We start from the raw sequence: 24,330 nt of genomic DNA, 5'->3' as shown, positions 1-24,330 counted from the left end.
TATTTTGTCTTTTAATCTTTAGAAATGCCTATAGAGGAGGTCAATATAATGCCTTATAAAACATTGACATATGTTCACACGGTCTGCTTTTTCTGAACATAATTAACTAGAAGAGAGTTAAAGGTACGTCAATATCTGGTTGCTGGCTGTTGGAGGCCATCTTGATCAGTTTATTCTAGAGTGTCTGCATTGGTTTGCGGTCTTGTTTTCAGATCCTCTTCCTGGAATGTCCACTGTGGCACTAGGTTACACTATTGGTTACACTATTGGCATTTAGCAGGAACCCAATCGGAGACGGCCGGTCTTAATAAATTACCTCAGTAAAGGAGGGGCCCCCTGCTGTTTGACACACTGCTCCTATCGCCCAGTCCCGGATTCTGTCTGAGGCATTCTGACTTCTTTTACAATCTGTGTGCGTGGGAGCAACCTAATGTGAAGTGAAAAGTATTACAACACTTTTTGGTTTCTCTGTTTACTGATGCCTTGTCATTCCCCCAAATTCATGCTTAATCAAGTTCCAACAAAGCCATGGATGGAGCTGAAAATTCCTATCACATTTAGTTCCTCATCCTCTCCATCACCTGTGCTTTTCCATTCAAGACAGCTAATACTTACCGTTGAACTGTGACTGTGTTAACCTTGACTCCCATATTACTCTATGAACTTTGACCCCTGTGTTACTGAATGTACTTACTGACTTTCAGAATGGTGACTGACTGAATGCCACTGCTGCTACTGTCTGAACTGTCAACTCTGACTCCACTCCACACCACTGTTACTGTCTGAACTGTCAACTGTGACTCCACTCCACACCACTGTTACTGTCTGAACTGTTAACTGTGACTCCACTCCACACCACTGTTACTGTCTGAACTGTCAACTGTGACTGCACTCCACACCACTGTTACTGTCTGAACTGTTAACTGTGACTCCACTCCACACCACTGTTACTGTCTGAACTGTCAACTGTGACTCCACTCCACACCACTGTTACTGTCTGAACTGTCAACTGTGACTCCACTCCACACCACTGTTACTGTCTGAACTGTGACTCTACCAGTAGTCAGTCGTATGAACTGTGGCCTTCATGTTGCCGTAGTCCTACACGGTTCAGTCCCAGCTCTATTTATTGCCAGCGACTGCACGGTGTCGCGTTAAATGATATCGGAGGAGCTTGGCCAGAGTGTCAGCAAAGGGAGAAACAACAGGCTCTGAGTCAGGTTTCACCTCTTTCCACAGTCTCTGTGGCAAACGCTCTTAGCTCGTTGGTGTGTGTGTGTGTGTGTGTGTGTGTGTGTGTGTGTGTGTGTGTGTGTGTGTGTGTGTGTGTGTGTGTGTGTGTGTGTGTGCGTGTGTGTGTGTGTGTGTGTGTGTGTGTGTGTGTGTGTGTGTGTGTGTGTGTGTGTGTGTGTGTGTGTGTGTGTGTGAGAGGTCAAGCAAGGAAGATTCCCATCCTCTATGCATCAATTGCTTGGGTAGGAACATGCCCAGTGCTCACAGGACCCTGACAGACTGCCTTCGAGTCAACAGCGATAGCTTGAGGCTCAGCTCTCCGCAACTAAGCCCAGTTGGGGCGAGGTCATGGTGGATAGCCTTGACTCCCTCCTCTCACTGTCCGACGACGTAGTGTTGGGGGAGGTTGAGTTAGGGGATGATGAGGATGACGACGGGATTCATCTCACGGAGATCCTCGAGATTACGACCACGTTCTCCCACCCTCTCAGGTCAGCTGACCTGACGGCCCGAGAGTAGTGGAGCTGACCCTCCTCCAATGGAGTTTGGGCTCCTTCATACAGTATCTGCAAGCGGGCTCAGGGCCCGTCAAGGAAACTATGCGACACAGCTTGCCTCAGGGAAGCTAAGGACTTGTGGGAAAAAACCCTCACTAGCAGGATTTTTGCTAAGGGTACCCCAAGTCTGGACATACACAATATAGTTTTGGCAACTCTCCAATGGTGCAGCTGTCACTGGCTCACCACACCAGCCCCATGTGCTGTGTTATTAACGATACCAGCGCCTCACTGCCTCTGTTTTTCAGAAAACGAACATGGTCTTGGCCCAAGCATTTAGAGTTCTCAACGGGACCTCTTTACTGTTGAGTAATATCTGGCTGAGTTACTGGTGGAGGTGAGGAAGAAACTGAACTCGAACTTGGAGACCCTAGACCCAGATTGGGAGGAGATCTGTATGATTACTGACCATAGCATCCGTGCTTCCGGTAGTGTCAGCCAAGGATGTGGTTGTACCATGAGCCTAGTGGTGGTGGGAGAAATGACACTTTGCCTGAGAATATCCAACTTAACAGGCAAAGAAAAAGTGGACCCCCGGGATGCCCGAGCGACACCAATCCTTTCCCTCCTCATCTTCGAGGCCCCTGATGACCAGTGATTTTTACAGTCGGCAGTTACAATCCTGCTTATGACTAGTCCTGGCAGCTATCGTCATGCAGGGCTTTTTTTAAATGTGTTTATTTAACCTGGTAAATTGACTGAAAACACATTCTCATTTACAGCAATGAATAGTTACAGGGGAGAGGGAGGGGGATGAATGAGCCAATTGTAAGCTGGGGATGATTAGATGGCATGAGTGTCAGATGGGAATTTAGCCAGGGCACCAGGGTTAACACTCTTACAATAAGTGCCCACAGAGAGTCAGGACACCTGTTTAATGTCCCATCCAAAATACAGCACCCAACACAGGGTAATGTCACCAATCACTGGGGAATTTTAGACCAGAGGAAAGGGTGCCTCCTACTGGCCTTCCAACACCACTTCCAGCAACATCTGGTCTCCCATCCAGGGACTGACCAGGACCAACCCTGCTTAGCTTCAGAAGGGTGGTATGGTGGTACACAGTTGGCTAAGCGTAGCATAGAAATGATCCATCCTCACTTGGAGAGAGAGGCCTAGCCAGTGAGAGAGAAGACAAAACAGGCCTGCCAGCTACTTATGCACGCTCTATGTTTTTACAGTTGGTGTGTTTTTGTCGTGGAGCAGTTGTGTGACTATATCATTGCATTTCCCCTGCTCGCGAGAGTGTGAGGAAGACAATTATGAGAATAACCAGATGGTGGGAGACTGGCTGCTTTTATGGTCTCTCACCACATTCTCCACTCTACCCGTCTGTCCCCAACAGACGCATCTGATAGGTATTTTCGAGAGAGTAGGCGGTCCTAGCAAACCCCACATGTGAAACATCTCATGTCCATTATCATAGAGCTGGGGTTAGGCAAATAACCCTATGTTTTCAACTGCTGATAGTGTCAAGTGTCAAGTCAAGTGGGGGTTACAGTACGAGTTACTGTAAATCAGAGGATTAGCTGAGTATGTTTGCATAGGTGGATGCACTCGTGATCCACTGCGAGTGTGTTTTCCATTTGTGCATGTTCCCGTGTTCCATGTTCCGTTTGTGCATGTTCCCGTGTTCCATGTTCCATTTGTGCATGTTCCCGTGTTCCATGTTCCGTTTGTGCATGTTCCCGTGTTCCATGTTCCGTTTGTGCATGTTCCCGTGTTCCATGTTCCGTTTGTGCATGTTCCCGTGTTCCATGTTCTGTTTGTGCATGTTCCATGTTCCGTTCGTGCGTGTTCCGTGTTTGCGTGTGTGAGCTTGTGCTGGCGTCAACCACAGCTGTTCTTCTCTCCTGGGAGTGCTCTCTGAGAATAGCCACATCCTTTCATGTGGCTAGAATCAGGGAAACACTCTGACAGTGATGCTTTATAATTAAACCTGGAACGACGGGAGAACACACGATCCCCTTGCAACAGCAGGGTGTGGCCATACTATTGGACACCGGCACCCAAAGAATATACCCAAAGACATATCTCCCATTTGTTATAGAAGAGGAAATCATAACAAATCACATAAATGGCCTCTCCCATGTAGTGCATAACCTATGCTATAACCTATTTAGGTTTTTCCCTGGAGAGAAACACATGCCACTCAAACACTCTGTCCTTGTGAGAGAGTGTGAGGAGGAGAGTGTGAGGAGGAGAGTGCGAGGGAGGAAGAGTCTCTGAGGGTCCCAGAGTCCCAGCAGCAGCTGACAGTGTTGTGTCAGGCCTAGGGCAAAGCTACATCTCATCGGCCCATCAACTACAAATGTCCCTTGACCCATCTTCAATCATCCTCTCTCCTCCTCCTCCCCTCCTCCACTGATGCTTCAGAGGTGTCTGTGGACCAAGACCTCCCGCCCATCTGATCATTGCATTGAGGGTGTGGTACGGGCTGTCAGTCCACTCATTCATCTGTTATTGAAAACTCAGGATCTGTGTGTCTATGATGGACGAGCCTCTTCAGCATCCCTGTACTGCTCTGACTTTATCACAGGGGACATCCAACTTCTCAGTTACAGCTTGTCTCCCTCAGTCTCTGTCCCTAACCCCAGGCAAACCTGGCAGCACTTCAGAACCAATTACCTCAAGCTTGTGACCTCTCTATGGTCTAGTCAGACTCACTGTGATCACTGTGGGGAAACCGGGGAGGGATGTGATGATGGCGTACAGTAGGGTGGAGAGAGAGAGGAACGAAGAGATAGACAGCAGCACCAAATTTGTACGATGATTCATCCCCTTGGATTCTCCCACTCTACCTCACTCACTCTCCGTCTCTCACCGCCCTCTGGGTCAACCTCTCCTGTCATCCATACTCCTACACCCCCCCTCCCCTCCACTCCCCACCCTCCGGTACCTGCAGCTTGTGGAGAGATGTCTGGCAGGCTCTACATTTCACTGTTGCGTGTCAGCTCTTCTGTAGAACACTGGCCGAGAGATTCAATACTAGGGTGCATGAGTGTTTGTGTGTGTGCAAAGTCAGTTCACTGCCCCTCTCCCTCACTGTTCACATTTCAGAATGACACACTGACATGGTGTTATGTTCTATGTTGAGTGCAAATTCAGAAGTTGTATTATATCGGTTTTGGTAAGCCGTTCATGTACAGTTTATTTGAAGTGTATCCCTTCATGCCCTTTCACCTTAATTGCATTCACTTGATTGTTATTTTTGATCTAAGATGTCTGCCTGAGTATTCAGGGGATCATAAAAGTTGTATGGACAGATCAGAAGGAAGACCACAGCCATAATATGCCAGGAAAAAGGGGAAAGCCCCTCGTTTTGGCAAGGAGATCCTACATTCTTGTAGGTTTGCGTCAAATAAAATGTTCCTCTTCTTTCCTCCGATGTGTTTAGTTTCCTTGAACATCCTGAGTCCACTCCAAACCACAGGCTCTTTCTGTTGGCTCTCCCTCCCATCATCACCATCTTTATCATGGCCCAGGATCAGACTGGAACATCCGGAGTCCCCTCCAAACCACAGGCTCTTTCTGTTGGCTCTCACTCCCATCATCACCATCTTTATCATGGCCCAGGATCAGACTGGAACATCCTGAGTCCACTCCAAACCACAGGCTCTTTCTGTTGGCTCTCCCTCCCATCATCACCATCTTTATCATGGCCCAGGATCAGACTGGAACATCCTGATCCAAACCACAGGCTCTTTCTGTTGGCTCTCACTCCCATCATCACCATCTTTATCATGGCCCAGGATCAGACTGGAACATCCTGAGTTCCCTCCAAACCACAGGCTCTTTCTGTTGGCTCTCACTCCCATCATCACCATCTTTATCATGGCCCAGGATCAGACTGGAACATCCTGAGTTCCCTCCAAACCACAGGCTCTTTCTGTTGGCTCTCCCTCCCATCATCACCATCTTTATCATGGCCCAGGATCAGACTGGAACATCCTGAGTCCCCTCCAAACCACAGGCTCTTTCTGTTGGCTCTCCCTCCCATCATCACCATCTTTATCATGGCCCAGGATCAGACTGGAACAGCCTGGGGCCAGCTAGCTACATGGCCTGTATCTATTGGCACAGTGCAGCAGTCTGTGGTCCTCTACTGATTATCTCCCTCTTCTCTCATATCTGTTCTGGCTTTCGGAGGAGTTCAGCCAATTAATTTGGTTTTTCTTTCCTTTTTATACTTGGGAAAGATCAAAAAGCGCTGTGAAAAGTGCACTTGCATAGGTTTCACATCACAGTATCATTCCCTGGCTTGAAAGGATTCTCTCTGCCTTTGATCTAACTTGCGCAAAAGGATTGTGTATTATTTTAACAATGTGGTTCCACTCTTGACAAAAGGGGCGTACGCCTTCCTTTGTTATGGTTCTTCGTGCTTTTTGTCCTGTAGCTTCATGTTTCAAGATCACAGAATAGTTATTTTCAGGTCTTTATGTTCTCTTGTCACAATATTCATAGAATTGATGTCCTAAAGAATGCAATGTATGCCTGATTTCAAATCAACCCCTGGCCCCTAACACAAGACACGGATATAGAAACAGATATACAAAGACGTGACTGGATAGGTTCAATCATTTCGCTCCACCTAATAACTCAGAGAGCTTGGTAGACTTTCAGCCATATTGCTTACACAGTTGTGTCAGATCTAGGAGGGCTTTGCAGTGGTCTGGTCTGGTGGTAGTGCGCGTGCCGCTAAAACCCGACTACATACGCCCCCCAGCGGCGGTGGTTCTATCCGCCTCTCTTCTGTCTTTCTTTACACCTCCCTCTACCGTAAGAGTCCCCGACTGTAGTGTGTGTCTCTTTGTCCATGCCTATTTATATATTAGCAGTAGACTTTACAGCATTGTTAACAATGTGCATCGTTCACGCTGGGCTCATTTTGACGCTGTTGGGGGCGAGAGGTGGGGTCCTGTTGGGAAACAGCATCACTTGTTGTGTCGTCTGACTCGCAGACCCACAATACTGTTGTTTCCTGCTACCCATTAGCTAATTCAGCTCACATCCTGTCAATGAGTGCATGTGTGTGTACTTTTGTGCGTGTGTGTGGGTCAAAGCCTACTCTTGCACTTGAGGACCGAATTATTAAGGGGACCAGACGAAGTCACTGTGAGCTGCACTTATTAAGAGATACAATCATGAACTACTCGTATGACCCAGACGTCTGCACGGGTCTCAACCGCACACTGCCCTCTTGGCTTACAGGCCTCGCTCCCACAACAGAAGACGATGATTTGCCAGGCAAGCTAAAGGTCAGGGCACCTGTCCATCCGCCACTCAACGTTCCTGGGTTGGTCTACAGATATTTTGTTCCAATTCCAGTCCACAGAATTGTGGGAGCTGGAGCAACATGTTACTTGCTGTACGTTGTAGCCTACGCTCTAGCCGTTACTTCAGAAGGCCACTACCAAGATCGTAATAACTCGGCCAAATTCTTTCCAGAAACCGTGCAAATGAAAATCTGCTCTGGTGCTTTGTTTATAAATACTCTTGCAACGATGTGGAATGGAATGGAATGGAATGGCGGCGGGTCCTGTTTCATAGAGTGAGACTGGATTTAGCCACCGGCAGCAGCACAGAATGATGGTGTCAGTGTATGTGGGTGTGTGTGTGTGTGGATGTGTCTCTGTGTTTCTGTATCTCTGTGTGTGCACACCGGTGTCTTTGCGATTGTGTGTGGCTGTTCAGATGTCAACATCTAAACCCAGTGCATGGCATATTTGTATTCAGACAGTGTGTCCTGCAGTTCCAGGTGCAGCTGTGTTAGATGGTGACATGTCGCCAATACTGATGCCTGCTGCTCGGACTGTGTGTTCCTGGCACTGGCCTGTGAGTTATATCCAGTCACTGAGATCTAGGCAAGGCACTGGGTGGGTTATGGCCACTCATAACTCTGATTATTAACCGAGCAGACTCCACACAGCGGGCATTAGGCTGATCAAGCTTTTAAAATGGTTTCTTATCAAGGAGCTTTCATGGGTGGATGGAGGGTTTGACACTGGCTTTAGTTGTTATTAGGTTGATGTCAACTATGAGGTATGAACTTCAGCGGTAGAGATTCTGACAATTCTGGCATATCTCATAATAGGACATTGATCAGTCGTCTCAGGTGGCTTAAACCTCCACCAGAGGTGGACGAGGGGAAGGAGAACACGTTGGATGGTGTTGGTCCCCATAACCTCCAGGGATGGTCTGATAGTGTAAACCAAAACAGAGGCTGCTGCACACCTGACGAGCAGACCAAGAGCGAGAACAAAATCTCTTTCTCTAATGTCAAACTTTTTCCATAAAAACATCCCCCTCCCTCCCCCAGGGATGTGCCCTTTAGTCAAAGCAGAATCAGTTCCACAGTGGACACAGTCAGAACAAAAGGCAGACTGACGCAACATGGGATTAATGGCTTGAAGTGTGTCTTATGTTATTGGGCAGGGATGATGGCTCCACTAATCATTAATCATCATCATCAGCCCGATGCGATTTGATACAGGCTTTATATCTGAACTGTCAACCTGGCGTTAATGTTAGACATTGGGAGCAGATCTCGGTACAGACGTTACAGAATCACTACGTTAGAGAGTTAGACGTGCCAGTCCTACAGAGAAACGTGTGGAAAGGCAAAGGTTCCATGATGGCTGGTGATGCCATGTTGACAGTGGTTGTAGTTGTAGACATTCCAGTGGCTGTAGTCATAGCGAGAGGTTGAGTGGATTGGCTGAGCCCTGGAAAGGGATATATCCCCGCCAGACTCCTGTGTGGTGAGGTCACACATCGCTCTGAAAGAAACCCCAAGGAACTCCCTTCCGGTGTCAAACAGAATGTATTTCCACTGCTTCATTTCATGTGAAGCCATCCCAGTTGGGCTATGTTACATTGTTTGCCATCGTGGGATGGTGACATCAGAGGTGCCGTGGGTCACTACATAGAATTCCCTTTGTACTCCTCTGCTGCGTCGGGATGGTGGTCATGATGATTCCCCAGGATGCTTGAGGTAGATGGAACGAGAACCCGATCTCTGTGCCTTGGCTGTGTCTGACTGAACTAAAAGAGTGAGCTGGGATGCAAAGACTATTTCCCAACACCCTTCTGTAGTAGCTTATTGTAAATAAATATTCTCATTATAGTTGTGTGTTAAATGTGTTGAGCCCCCCCAAAAAACTATGCCTTTAGAAAGAGGCTTAAGCATTGGAAATGTACAGTAGCCTGTAGTACATCAGCTGCTAGCACCATGTTTATAACTGCCAGGGGGCCTCCACCCTCTGCTCCTGTCCCAGAAGGGGCCCAGATGGGTCATTGTGAAAACTGAAGGCACAGCTGCATACTGCAGATTGGGGCTAGACAGGATCAGACAGCTGCCAGGGTGACTCACAAGGCATGCCTCTCATCTCATCTCATCTGCCCCAGGAGGAATGATGGCGGGATGGCGGGAGGTCACGGGCATCTGATTAAGTTGGGAGTAGAGGTCATTTATACAGATGTAGGATCTTAATTTGAACGCTCTTTTGTTACTGAGAGTTTTCCTGCGCAGCATGAAATGCAAACTTGTAGTATATTCAAGGTTTTCAAAAGGCTTGTAATTTTCATTTTAAAATGTCAGGATTCAGTTTTTGATTTGTTAAAAAAGTTTGAAATATCCAATAAATGTCGTTCCACTTCATGATTGTGTCCCACTTGTTGTTGATTCTTCACAAAAAAATACAGTTTTATATCTTTATGTTTGAAGCCTGAAATGTGGCAAAAGTTTGCACAGTTCAAGGGGGCCAAATACTTTTGCAAGGCACTGTATATTATGTTTGTTTAGTTGACGTTACAAAATGCTGATGTCATAGGACTTTGATTGATATCCAAGTAGAGAGAGTCTGAGAGTGTGGCTTTGTGTTGCAGAAAAGGGGCCCTGGGCTGGCTAGGAGACGGAAGAGTGCCCTTATAGCCATAGCTGCTGTAGTTTTTAGCTGTGGTTTGGACAACTGTTTGCTCTGTCGTCATCCATGGCAACTGGTGTGTGGTTAAGAATGATCCCCAGTGCCTATGAGTCAGAGGCAGAACACTCACCCTCAGAGAAAAATAACCAAACTGGAAAGCCTTTTTAGGTTTTAATAGTAAAACGCTGCATTCAGATGCCAAAACAGGATAGGCCTCATGTAGCATCGATGGGACTGCAAGACTTTAAATGTTAAGAGGCCTGTTTACCACTGTACCTTCTACTATTCTTCTCATACCTCTCTCTCTCACTCTCACTATAATACATACACACTCTCACTCTCACTCTCACTCCAATACATACATTCTCTCTCTCTCTCTCACTCTCACTCTTACTCCAATACATACACACACTCTCTCTCTCTCTCATTCTCTCTCTCACACATACACATTCTCTCTCTCTGTTATTTCATTCTCAGTTAGTAGAATGTATGACTTGTCCAATCAAATCAAATCAAATTTATATAGCCCTTCATACATCAGCTGATATCTCAAAGTGCTGTACAGAAACCCAGCCTAAAACCCCAAACAGCAAGCAATGCAGGTGTAGAAGCACGGTGGCTAGGAAAAACCCCCTAGAAAGGCCAAAACCTAGGAAGACCTAGAGACGAACCAGGCTATGTGGGGTGGCCAGTCCTCTTCTGGCTGTGCCGGGTGGAGATTATAACAGAACATGGCCAAGATGTTCAAATGTTCACAAATGACCAGCATGGTCGAATAATAATAAGGCAGAACAGTTGAAACTGGAGCAGCAGCACGGTCAGGTGGACTGGGAACAGCAAGGAGTCATCATGTCAGGTAGTCCTGGGGCATGGTCCTAGGGCTCAGGTCCTCCGAGAGAGAGAAAGAAAGAGAGAAGGAGAGAATTAGAGAACACACACTTAGATTCACACAGGACACCGAATAGGACAGGAGAAGTACTCCAGATATAACAAACTGACCCTTGCCCCCCAACACATAAACTTCTGCAGCATAAATACTGGAGGCTGAGACACTTGTTTACTGTGTTCTCTGGGCCTCAGGCTGGTTTGTGTATTTTCAGAACACCTCCTAGGGAGTGTTTCCCTCAGAGAGACGACTCATGAGCAATAGACAGACGTCGACTGCCTGGACTCAGCACCCTGCATAGGATACACTCTCATAGCCAACACACACTTTACACAAACACACACAGTATTGCATATAGAGATTTACAGACACTCTTGTTCCGCACGCACGCACGCACGCACGCACGCACGCACACACGCACACACACACACACACACACACACACACACACACACACACACACACACACACACACACACACACACACAGTGTAACCAGTGCTAAATCTCCTCCATCTGCCAGCTTTTCCATGCGCAGCCCCCCCCAGGCCACGATGCAAAGACAGAGACACTAACAAACAGAGCTCCCTCTTTCTTTCTGTGAAGACGCACACACACTCAACCAACCACATTCTCCACAGGCACTCCTTCAAGCATAGTAGCATACACACTCACATGTAGACCAGACTTTTCCATGGCTAGAGTGGGAGGAGAGAGGAGGGTAACACAGGGACACTCATGGAGTTTCCATCTCCGTCCTCACTCTTTCCCTCGGTCTGTTCCCTCTCTCTCTCATTAATCACATACAGGGAGAGCTACTGATGGCCGCGAAGACGTGCATTTCCTTTCCTACATGATTTTAATCAGGCTGCATCAGGGCGCCACCCCGACACAGGAGATGGCGATGCCCTCAATGATGTAACATCATTGACTGTTCAGCCGGGCATTCTGGGAAAGGCTGTATGACTTGTTGTATGACTTCCGAGGTGGGCGAGGCACCCATCATATTATTACGTTCACCCCAATGGAATCAGTGGCAGGCCGGGCCGACATGCTGCTTAGGGGTCATGTAATGTACAGTTTAGCTGTAGCAAGACTGTTGATATTAGTATGATGATGACAGTTATGTTCTGAATCTAATCTGTCCCATAGAACAGTAGCGTGTTAGTACAGTAGTTCCTCTGATGGTGTCGCTGGGGGGGGGGGTTCATCATCCTCCGTAGTCATTTATCAGGCTTAGCTTCACACCCCACCAGGGGTGATGTTCCACAATGGTTGTTGCCGTGGTGACATGATCCTATGTTTATCTGTTGCCCTGTTGAGGACTGGGAGGAGAGGCTAGGAGGGGAGGGGGCAGAATGTTACAGTGGCTAGTAGCCAGGGAATGGTGGATGGAATCCGGAGAGAGGGAAAGGCGAGCCCGAAATAAACACACACACTGCGGGACACAGCACCAGATAAGGAAGCGATGGTCATTTTATGATAGGTTCCACTAGTACCATTGTGAACGTCAGACCAGCACAAAGATTAATAAGGGGAAGGGTGTGGTATTGGTTAATGCCGATGCAAAAATACAGTATATGAAACGTATGAACATACTATCTGCCTGGCAGTGATGAGGTATGATGTTCAGTATGTCAGAATACACCAAAGTACGGAATTCAAAATCACAAATGATTTTTCCCAGGACATAATGTTTCAGGCTTGGATGTCACATCATCCTGTTTAACAGTGCACGCTGCTCCAGTCAACTACTTTTTAAATGTATTTCATCATTGCAAAAACAAAACACTCACATCTCCCCCAGTACAAGAGCAATGAAAGCCATCATAAAAAGGCTTTGCATGAGCTGTCAACCCGAGCCGCTTGTTTGAACTATGATGAAACAAATAGAAAGTGTCAAGGGATTGTTGCCTTGACGATAACAAGGGAAGAAAGGAAAGTGGTACTAATTGAGGAGGAGGAGGAGGAGGAGGAGGGCTAGATGCTATGGGAGTACACCTACACAAGAAGGAACACATGATAAAGAACGATTTAATATGAGGTAACACCAGGGTGGAGAGGAGAATGAGTACACATTCAATGAGATGTTAAGAAACATTACAAACCTGCTTTAATGTGTCACAATGATGCAAAACTCCACCTTTAACCTTATTACTGTGACGGGTTGCCATGGCATTGTTTTTACATCGGCAGTTCCTGACTTAGTTCAAATAAAGCGATACAGATCTGTTCCATCGCAGTGCCTCAAATTATGCCCAACTCTGTCAACAGGTCAAACCCAGCTAACGGATGGATTATCTCCCCCAGCCATCGCCTCAGGAATCAATAAGCAGTGTGATTCTGCAACACATTGCAAAGTAGACAGGGAAAGGGGAAAGACAGTGGAGATGAGTGTTTTATTTTAGGCAGAGGAAGAGAAATGGACAAACCAAACATGGGCCCGCCCAAGTGGTGCAGTGGTATAAGGCACTGCATCGTAGTGCTAGCTGTGCCACTAGAGATTCTGGGTTCTAGTCCAGGCTCTGTCGCAGCCGGCCACAACCACGAGACCCATGGGGCGGTGCATAATTGGCCCAGCGTCGTCTGGGTTAGGGAGGGTTTCGCCGGAAGGGATGTCCTTGTCCTATTGCGCACTAGCGACTCCTGTGGCGGGCCGGGCGCAGTGTACGGTGTTTCCTCCAACATATGGGTGCGGCTGGCTTCCGGGTTAAGTGGGCATTGTGTCAAGAAGCAGTGCGGCTTGGCTGGGTTGTGTTTCGGAAGACGCACGGCTCTCGACCTCCCCGAGTCCATACGCCTCTCCCGAGTCCATTGTTGCAGCGATGAGACAAGACTGTAACTACCAATAGTTAATATTTTTCTAAATAAAAAACAAAGCAAAGACCTCACAGCTGGCCACGACCAGGAGACCCATGGTGCACAATTAGCCCAGCGTCGTCTGGGTTAGGGGAGGGTTTGGGTTAGGGGAGGGTTTGGGTTTGGGGAGGGTTTGGGTTAGGGTAGGGTTTGGCCGGAAGGGATGTCCTCATAAAACCACACGAGCTCACCAACCCTCAGTGTCATAACACAGACTCAGTTGTGATTGTTTCGCTCCCTGATTACAAGCCGACCTATTCACATTCCCCCACAATGCTCTCAATGTGAGATCACACACACCCACACACACGGCAGGGGGGAGGTAAAAGTGACTCAGCGCAGACACTCAGGACTGGGCCAGTTTCTCAACATTAAATCTGGACAGTGTGTACAGAGACAGAGAGATTGTTGAGAGAGACAGGGTGAAAGAGTTTAGAGAGAGAGAGACAGAGAGATTGTTGAGAGAGATAAGGTGAAAGAGTTTAGAGAGAGAGAGAGACAGAGAGAGAGCGAGAGAGAAGCAAGAGACATTTGACAGGATAAGTGATACTATATAATTTTTCAGAATGCGTGAAAGTCAAATTTAAATACAATTTTATAAGTCAAATGGTAACATGAGGAACAGTAACATAAAATACACAAGAATGGAGCTATATAGAGGGAGAACCAGTACCAGATCAAAAAGGTAATTGAGGTAAATACAGTTGAAGTCGTAAGTTTACATACACCTTAGCCAAATGTATTTAAAATCAGTTTTTCACAATTCCTGAGACTTAATCCTGGTAAAAAATTCACTGTCTTAGGTCAGTTAGGATCACCACTTTATTTTAAGAATGTGAAATGTCAGAATAATAGTAGAGAGAATGATTTATTTCAGCTTTGATTTCTTTCATCACATTTCCAGTGGGTCAGACGTTTACATACACTCAATTAGTATTTGGTAGCATTGCCTTTAAATTGTTTAACTTGGGTCAAACATTTCAGCTAGCCTTCCACAAGAATTTTGGCCCATTCCTCCTGACAGAGCTGGTGTAAATGGGTCTTCCATTTGGAAGACCCATTTGTGACCAAGATTTAACGTCCTGACTGATCTCTTGAAATGTTACTTCAATATATCCACATAATTTTCCTTCCTTATGAAGCCATCTATTTTGTGAAGTGCACCAGTCCCTCCTGCAGCAAAGCACCCCCACAACATGATGCTGCCACCCCAGTGTTTCATGGTGTTCTTTGGCTTGCAAGTCTCCCCCTTTTTCCTCCAAACATAACGATTGGCATTATGGCCAAACACTTTTTTTTTGTCATCAGACCAGAGGACATTTCTCCAAAAAGTATGATCTTTGTCCCCATGTGCAGTTGCAAACCATAGTCTGGCTTTTTTATGGCGGTTTTGGAGCAGTGGCTTCTTCCTTGCTGAGCAGCCTTTCAGGTTATGTTGATATAGGACTCGTTTTACTGTGGATATAGTTACTTTTGTACCTATTTCCTCCAGCATCTTCACAAGGTCCTTTGCTGTTGTTCTGGGATTGATTTGCACTTTTCGCACCAAAGTACGCTCATCTCTAGGAGACAGAAAGCGTCTCCTACTGAGCGGTATGATGGCTGCGTGGTCCCATGGTGTTTATACTTGCGTACTATTGGTTGTACAGAAGACCGTGGTACCTTCAGACATTTGGAAATCGCTCCCAAGGATGAACCAGACTTGTGGAGGTCTACTTGTTTTCTGAGGTCTTGGCTGATTTCTTTTGAATTTCCCATGATGTCAAGCAAAGAGGCACTGAGTTTGAAGGTAGGCCTGTTTAAAGGCACAGTCAACTTAGTGTATGTAAACTTCTGACCCACTGGAATTGTGATACAGTGAATTCTAAGTGAAATAATCTGTCTTTAAACAATTGTTGGAAAAATTACTTGTGTCATGCACAAAGTAGATGTCCTTAACCGACTGGCTAAAACTATAGTTTGTTAACAAGAAATCTGTAGAGTGGTTGAAAATCAAGTTTTAATGACTCCAACCTAAGTGTATGTAAACTTCCGACTTCAACTGTATGTACATGAAGGCAGGGTAAAGTGACTAAGCATCGGGATAGATAATAACAAGACTAAATGAAAGAACAGAGTAGCAGCAGCATACTGTATGTTGAGTGTTAAAGGTTGTGCGTGTGTGTGTGTCTGTAGTGTAGTGTAGTGTAGTGTGTGTATGTGTGAGTGTATATATAGTCTTATGAGTGTGCATAGAGTCAGTGCAAAATGTTATGTGTGATGTGTGATGTGCGCAGTGCTATGATGGGACAGGGCAGGGCAGTAACAACAAAGACATAGGTATCTCTATGGGATGCAAGGGCATGCTAGATTTAGCATAGGGCATTGGGAGGTCGGTTTGAGGACAATACAGTGACACCAAAACGGCCCGCTACCAAAACCTGTCGGCTCTCCTTCACTGCAGCCAACGTGAGTAAAACATTTAAACGTGTTAACCCTCGCAGGGCTGCCGGCCCAGACAGCATCCCTAGCTGTGTCCTCAGAGCATGCACAGACCAGCTGGCTGGTGTATGGACATATTCAATCAATCCCTATCCCAGTCTGCTGTTCCCACATGCTTCAAGAGGGCCACCATTGTTCCTGTTCCTAAGAAGGCTAAGGTAACTGAGCTAAATGACTATCGCCTCGTAGCACTCCCTTCCGTCATCATGAAGTGCTTTGAGAGACTAGTCAAGGATCATTTCACCTCCACCCTACCTGACACCATAGACCCACTCCAATTTGCTTACCGCCTCAATAGGTCCACAGACGATGCAATCACAATAACAGTGCACACTGCCCTAACCCATCTGGACAAGAGGAATACCTATGTAAGAATGTAAGTCGCTCTGGATAAGAGTGTCTGCTAAATGACTTAAATGTAAATGTAATGTTAATGTTCATCGACTTCAGCTCAGCATTCAACACCATAGTACCCTCCAAACTCATCATCAAGCTCGAGACCCTGGATCTCGACCCCAACCCTGTGCAACGGGGTCCTGTACACCTCTAGTACACCTCCAAATCAATCATCATGTTTGCAGACGACACTACAGTCGTAGGCTTGATTCCCAACAACGACGAGATGGCCGACAGGGAGGAGGTGAGGGCCCTCAGAGTGTGGTGTCAGGAAAATAACCTCACACTCAACGTCAACAGAACAAAGGAGATGATCGTGGACTTCAGGAAACAGCAGAGGGAGCACCCCCCTATCCACATCGAAGGAACAGCAGTGGAGAAGGTGGACAGTTTTAAGTTCCTCAGCGTACACATCACGGACAAACTGAAATGGCCCACCCACACAGACAGTGTGGGGAAGAAGGCTCAACAGTGCCTCTTCAACCTCAAGAGCCTGAAGAAATTTGGCTTGTCACCAAAAACTCTCACAAACTTTTACAGTTGCACAATCCGAGAGCATCCTGTCGGGCTATATAACCACCTGGTACGGCAATTGCTCCGCCTACAATCTCAAGGCTCTCCAGAGGGTAGTGAGGTCTGCACAACGCATCACCTGGTGGCAAACTACCTGCCCTCCAGGACACCTACACCACCCGTTGTCACAGGAAGGCCAAAAAGATCATCAAGGACAACAACCACCCGAACCACTGCCTGTTCACCCCGCTATCATCCTTCTGCTGCTGCCAACATACTGACTCAAATCTCTAGCCACTTTAATAATAAAAAAATGGATGTATCACTAGTCAATTTAAACAATGCCACTTTATATAATGTTTACATACCCTACATTACTCATCTCATATGTATATACTATACTCTATACCATCTACTGCATCTTGCCCATGCCGTTCGGCCATCGCTCATCCATATATTTAAATGTACATATTCTTATTCATTCCTTTACACTTGTGTGTAAAAGGTAGTTGTGAAATTGTTAGATTACTTGTTAGATATTACTGCACGGTCGGAACTAGAAGCACAAGCATTTCGCCACACTCACATGTACCATGTGTATGTGACCAATACGATTTGATTTGAGGGATAACATCCTCGGCATATTCCTGGTCTCCCTCAGTAGACATTCAGTCATACAACATTTCTCTCACGTTGTGAAAACATCATCACTGGGACGCCGAGTGACTGGCAGCTGTCAGAGAAGCATAGGTGTCAAGGGATGTTTTGGACAGGTGGGCTAGGTGTGTGAGTATTTGTGAATGTCAGTGTGAAGTACTGGTTTTACGAACAGACAATGTCTTATCTGATGGGGCGTCCCTTTACCGGCTGCTAGAACTTCCTTGTCCCCTAGATGGAGTGCAAGACCGCATGATCCAAGTCCATTGGAAATCCTGAGAACATTTGCAGTTATTTTGGTTATACTAGATGGATGACTATGATACTTGAAATCAAGTCTGCCTGAAACCTCTGTTTGTATGCGAACCAGCAGACTGTGTCGCATGTAACATTTAAGAGTGAGACACTTTAGTCAGATTGATAGTCACACTTTGGAAGCGGCGGGTGGTGGGAAAATACGTTTCATGGTCGAGTCAAAAGCCTAGTTATGTGTCTCCCTACCGGTTGTGTGATAACCACATCAAAGGGCTATAGGTTATGCAATACGCTTACTGAGATGAGCTGTGAGGAGACAGGACAACCAGTGACATTGACACATGAAAGGTTGTCGGTCTCCATCCTTACACTCACTAAGACTGAACAGCCTATTAGAGAGAAAGAGAGACAGAGAGCGAGAGAGAGACTATGTACGCATGAGGTAGACCAGGAGAACATTTACCACAGTTATCACAATGATTCAGTGAGGTGGGAGTGTGCAGTAAAGTAGTTTACCAATAGCAGGAAATGCTTTTGGGTCTAGTTGGCTCAGTATGCTAGTTTCATTATTAGACACCATACAAACTTGCATGACATGTCTTTCACAAGCTGTTGGGGATTATACTTATTCTGTGTGCTGAACATTCACCAAGTAGTTTGGCTGAAAATACCCTGACACTGGTGTCTAGTAGAGTACATATGGAAAGTCTGTGCTATTGGCTGGACAGTATTTCATTGTCTGTGCTGATTTTGGAGTCTTGGTCAGTTTGTATTGTATGACCACTAGATGGGGTTGGCCAACAGTAGCAGGCATGTTTCATATATTTTTTTATGCGACTGATAAATGTAAAGTTACGTGTCTGAGGCAAGCCATGAAGATTAATAATTTATCATACACATAAATGTCAAATTTCATTTCCATCTCAGAGCCCACATACATTTGAATTGATATTCATTTCTTTTTTCCGCCTCAGGCTTTTACGCAACACTTCAATATAACCTCCATAATCATGCAGTCAATTTGAAAATGTGTGCATATATATTGGACAAATCCCACACGGTGAACACATTGTTCCCTATGAATGAACAAAATAGAATAGGAACATCTTATCTCACTCAGAGTACTGATATGTAATGAGGTAGATTTAATACTGTCTTTGCAAACTCATGCTTGACAGCGAATAAAATGTAAATGATAAAACAGAATAAAAAATTTAAAAAATGTAATACTGTCCTAGTCTATCAGCTGGCTGCAAAACTGGATCTGCTGCTGTTTTTATTACTCTAACTGGAGCCTTAAACATAAACGTTCATACTTATCTTACATTTACATTTAAGTCATTTAGCAGACGCTCTTATCCAGAGCGACTTACTTGTATGTTGACTCTTCCTGTTGTCTAACCTCATCCACTCTCTCCTTTGTGTCTTCACAGGATGAGAATAAGGCCGCTAAAGCCTCTCTAAAGTCGTCCAGGGTGGCAGAGAATGTAGCTGAGGGCTGCTCTGTGGAAGGGGGGCTGGAGCAGATCCCTGAGGAGGGGGGCGAGGCGGCGCTCACTGGCCTCAACTCAGACGAGGAGGTGGAGATTGAGGAGATCATCGAAGAGTCCCGGGCGGAGAAGATAAAACGCTCCAGCAAGGCGCGCGTGGACAACATCAAGAAGGCCTTCTCCAAAGAGCAGAGGGAGAAGAGAGCGCAGAAGACCAAGGACAACCTGGAAAAGACCAAGCAGAAGACCAGGGATAACCTGGAGAAGACCCGGCAGAAGACTCACGACAAGCTGGAGAAGACCAAGCATAGCCTGGAGAAGAAGATGGGCAAGCTGGGCAACAAGATGACCCCCAACATGGAGCGGAAGGAGAAGCTAAAGGGCTCCAAGGAGATGTTGAAGAAGTCTCTGACCCCCGACCACACCGTCTACGCCCGCTCCAAGACGACCGTGTACCGCGTGCCGCCCTTCACCTTCCACGTGAAGAAGTTCCGGGATGGAGACGTGGAAGTGGTGCACACAGAGGGCACAGAGATGGAGGAGGTGGCCGAGAATGAGGCCCTGCAGGCGGGAGAGGGAGACGTGGAGGTGGAGGAGCTGGTGAGAGTAGTAGACACCCCAGAGATGAGTGCTGTCCTGGAGTTGGATGAAGAGGAGGAGGAGCTGGTGAGAGTAGACACCCCAGAGATGGCAGCTTTCCTGGAGGTGGCTGAGGACCAGGTGGCAGAGCATCTGATCAGGCTGGGGAGTAAGGTCCCTGTGGTGAAAACAAGCATGAAGACAACCAGCAAATAACTCTGTCTACAGGGCCCAGCAGGATTGGAAGAATGATACGATAGAGGGATGAGGAGATAGGGGAGAGGAGAGAGGGGGAGAGTAAAGAAGAGGAGAGTAACATCCTACATTTGGATGACAGTGACACAGCATGCATGATAAGGACTGTCGGGACAGTGTTCACAATCTACTCATCTTATAATACAAATTATAATAACACAATATGCCATTTAGCAGACGCTTTTATCCAACGCAACTTACAGTCATACGTGCCTACATACATCTTGTTTGAGAAGAAATAAAATGACGCATCAGGAATTACTTTCAATGTAGTATGTGCTGTTCTAGACAACAACAACAACAAAACATTTAACCCGGCAGTTTTGTTTCTTCCTTACATATTTTATTGCCTTTTAGTTTGTGAATGACTCTGATTGGTCTAGTCTGGGATATTGCTTGTTGATATATTTTTTTTGTTGTTGTTTTTGAAATAGAATGACCACAATGCTAAGGGAATAAATAGTAGTTGCTATTGTGATTTGATGTACAATAATTGCTAACGTAGGATAAACAGTACATAACAATGTATATGGAAATATCCCCCACTGTCCACAGACGTCAATTCAACATCTATTCCACGTTGGTTCAACGTCATTTCATTCAAATGACGTGGAAACAAAGTTGATTCAGCCAGTGTGTGCCCAGTTGTGGTGGTATCTTGAGATTTTCTGATTTGATGGTTGGTGGTCATGTGATGTGCAGGTCAGAGAAATTACGTTTTGACAAATGAAGAGTAAGAGCACACACTGGAAACACCTAAAGATGGTTTCAACGTGCATGGGGAGAGACACTGGGGACCGTCTTTCCCTTGACTGAAGAGTTTACAGATCGGTTAAACAAATGCTCACAGCCATTTTGAGCAGCCAACTTTCTACTGTAAGTGTGGGCATACAATCTCTGTCAACATGTCAAGGTTCTGAAAGGACGAGATAGATAAGATAATGATGAAGATTAAGATAGTTCTCACTTTTCTTAGAGGAGCACTATGAAGCTTTAATTTCTGATCAACAGTGTGGCCCTATTGGTTGATTGTTTTCATTTTGGAGGACCGAGAGGGAGGGTCACGGCAAATGCCATATTAAAAAAGAAGAGGAAGAGACTCACTGATTGGCATAAATGGAACTATTTTTGTGCATGTGTAATGTTTCAGCCGCAATCTTGAGCCAAACAGGGAAAAACTAGTGTATCTTTAAATGATGTCATGGGGTTGATGGATGCCAGACGTGTAAAGTAATTGTTTCTAAAGTTTTTCACATAAAAAAACAGGATCGCAACAGATCCTATTTGTTTTGTTTTGAAATGAGGAATGAGAAGGATGAAGGATTAGTGACGACTCGAAAGAGATGTGAATTTAGTTGCATAGTTTTACCTTCCTTTAAAAAAAAAATTTTCATTAAGTTTCTAAGTTGTACTATATTGTGATATCTGGAAAATAGTTCTCCTTCTCTCAGTTTTTAGTTACCAGTGTAACCACCAAACTACCTGGTTGTCACTAGGGCTTGTCACTGATGACAGGATAATGACATTTTGAGCCATCGTTTAATCAAAGTTTCCTAGTGCCATCGTTCTGTAGAAGTTCACTTTTTCCACTGTTTTTTTTCTCTCACTGTGCTTACATGATAATGTTCATTTAAAAAAAAACATGTAATTGTACTGACACACATTGTACAAATGTATGCATGTATGCTCACAGTGCTACAAGAATCATACATGTACTGTACATATATGCTATAATAAGCACAGACATACCTGTGTTAACCTGCCACGTCACTGTTACTCCATAGACTTCTCTCCTGAAAGAGGAGTCTGTCTGAGATTGACAGAGCCTTGCTTATTGAATCTATCCCCATGGCCACAGCTAACGACAGGATATATCCAGCATTTCACCTGGACTGCACTGGGTGCTCTAATTGTGGGGGGAAAAAGGAGAGAATCTTGTAGGAACACCTCCAGCATATGTCAATGTACCAGGTGACAGTTAAATGAAAGTCTATAAGTGACGTATAGAAATGTAAGTGCTATCCAATTTTGTTTGTGCCGGCAACAAATTACAAGGGATTGTGAATAATGACATGGCAGTTACAAAGGTGAAAGAAAAAAAGTAATGTCCGTTCCTGGACCTCAGTCTCTGTCTATTTGAATTACTTGTCAGCTTGTTTGTGCCTGTGTGGTCTGGCAAGGGTCTGATATAGGGAGACGATGGTGATTAGAAGAGATGATTTGAGTTTGACGTGAAGTGAGACCAGTAAATGGAATACAAGCTAAAAGCTGTTGTCTCGTGTTCTTTCTCTACCTACAAGACATGCCTCTGGAGAACAAAGTAGTGAAGGACTGAAAGGACACAGGGCCGGGCTCCAAGACAGCGCTATAGAAGGCTTTTCTACGTGTCTCCATAGCTCTCTGTGTCTGACCGACCTTGACGAAGGGGCCGGGGTAGAGAGGGGAGGTCTCTGTGGAACACCATTAGGATAATCAATGAGGCAGGAATCTGATTAAGGAAAGTGCTTTCTCTGGGGAGAGTGAGATGGAACACAGAGAGAGGACGTGTGTGTGTGGGGGGGGGTGAGAGGGTGAGAGGGAGATAGAGAGAGACAGAGGGTGAGAGAGAGGGGGGACAGGGTGATCAGGTGGAGGGAGTGGTCAGTGCAGAGAGAAGGAGAGATGGTGCAGTCAAAAAGAAACCAAAGATGATCCTCAAAAAATCTGTAGGTCTTTGTGCAGTTCACATTTTGTGTTTACTTAATGTTTTTACAAGGCTGAAATGGATTCTCATTACATAAATGCCAAGGCCAATACTGAACACACAGATACATTACAAATTGACCAAGTTTTTGTCAAACATGAGCTAAGTTTACCACCATCGCTAAACAACCCTCATCTCCCCCAAGGAGATACATAGCATTTTCTACCATCTTCAGGAGAGAGTGGAGATACAAACAGTGACCGCTCATCTTTCAACTGTTTCTTCATTTATTTGCCATGTAGTGTAGTCTCACAGCATTGTCAGTCAATATGCAGTTTTTTTGTCAAATGATCAGACAAACTACCGCAGGTTACCAGGGTTGGAGCCAATTCCATTTAAATTCCAGTAAATTCAGAAAGTAAACCAAATTCCAATTCCAAATGTTCCTGACTGAAAAGCATTTAAGATCATTGGAATTTCAGTGTGCTTCCTGAATTATCTGGAATTGAAATGCAACTGACCTCAAGCCTGCGGGATACTGTACGTATCCTGAGCACTGCCATTTTCAACTGAACTGAGATGATAATATCTCCGACTGATGTAATAACGAAGCTTGCTTTGTCTGTTGAATTAAACGACTATTTTTGTCTAACCACTTATATATCAATAAACGCTACATGATTTACACCAGCCTTTAACCACTGTGATGATTGAACATGTCAAAGTTCAACCCAATGCTATGTGAAGTGCCGCCAGTACAGCTGTATTATAGACCTATTATAGACATTACTCAGATTAGTCATCCGGGATAAACAGAGGCCATTCATTTTCTTTGAATGAATGTGCATCACAAAGAAGAAAACAACATGTTCACTTTTCCTTGAAAACCTTGAAAACCTACACATAATAATATTGCTCCATAAAAGCCAATGTTACTCCATGATAAGCACCGGCTAATGATGCAAAACACTGTAAAGTAAAGAGAAGAGTGCTTGAGCTTTTGGTCATTAGGGATAGAGATTTGAGTCATGCTGCTTCAATATGTGAGTGAGTTTGTAATGAAAGTAAACATTGTCAACCGTGTTGCTTTGCTTTGCCTCCAGTAGATTACAACAAACAACGGGGAATCTGGGAGTGGTAGAGGATCCAGAGTTCTAGCTACAGTGAAAGCAACTCCATTGAGCGTGCGTTTTAGTGGAGGTTTAGTCCTAATCTCGGGAAACCGGTCATATTCATTTACATTTAAGTCATTTAGCAGACACTCTTATCCAGAGCGACTTACAAATTCATTTGGTTTTCACAGCATGTGACCTGACTTGCTATGATTATCATAACCTCAGTAATGTTTCTACTCTTGTTATTCCCCTGCTGAAAAGGGACACTTAAATTATGCTATTGGTCTCACAATGCACTATAAAGACCTAGGCCGATGTCAGCTACCTTTGAGAAGACCATGCTCAGATTGATGGGCAATGCCGCACAAGAAAAACTTGAAAGCTCAGGAGCATAGAACCCTGTAATTCTTAGGTCCCATGAAACCATGTAAACATGTTGATCAAATA

At 45.4% G+C, this 24,330-nt stretch overlaps 1 protein-coding gene across 2 annotated transcripts in view; it reads left to right on the top strand.

Annotated features, from left to right (window-relative positions):
* The window catches only part of LOC124016030 (caveolae-associated protein 1-like), a 31,115-nt gene extending 7,662 nt beyond the window's left edge, over positions 1 to 23,453 (top strand). For both annotated transcript variants that reach the window (XM_046331549.1, XM_046331548.1), the window contains exon 3: positions 19,195 to 23,453. In XM_046331549.1, coding sequence (XP_046187505.1) covers positions 19,195 to 20,046 — 852 coding nt within the window. In that variant the 3' untranslated portion in view covers positions 20,047 to 23,453. The remainder of the gene's footprint in view (positions 1 to 19,194) is intronic.
* Positions 23,454 to 24,330: the final 877 nt, after the last annotated feature.

The sequence above is a fragment of the Oncorhynchus gorbuscha genome, linkage group LG26 (genome assembly GCF_021184085.1).
Source record: "Oncorhynchus gorbuscha isolate QuinsamMale2020 ecotype Even-year linkage group LG26, OgorEven_v1.0, whole genome shotgun sequence".
Lineage (NCBI taxonomy): Eukaryota > Metazoa > Chordata > Actinopteri > Salmoniformes > Salmonidae > Oncorhynchus > Oncorhynchus gorbuscha.
Note: the sequence above shows the minus strand (reverse complement) of the source record. Positions and strands in the feature narration are given on the sequence as shown.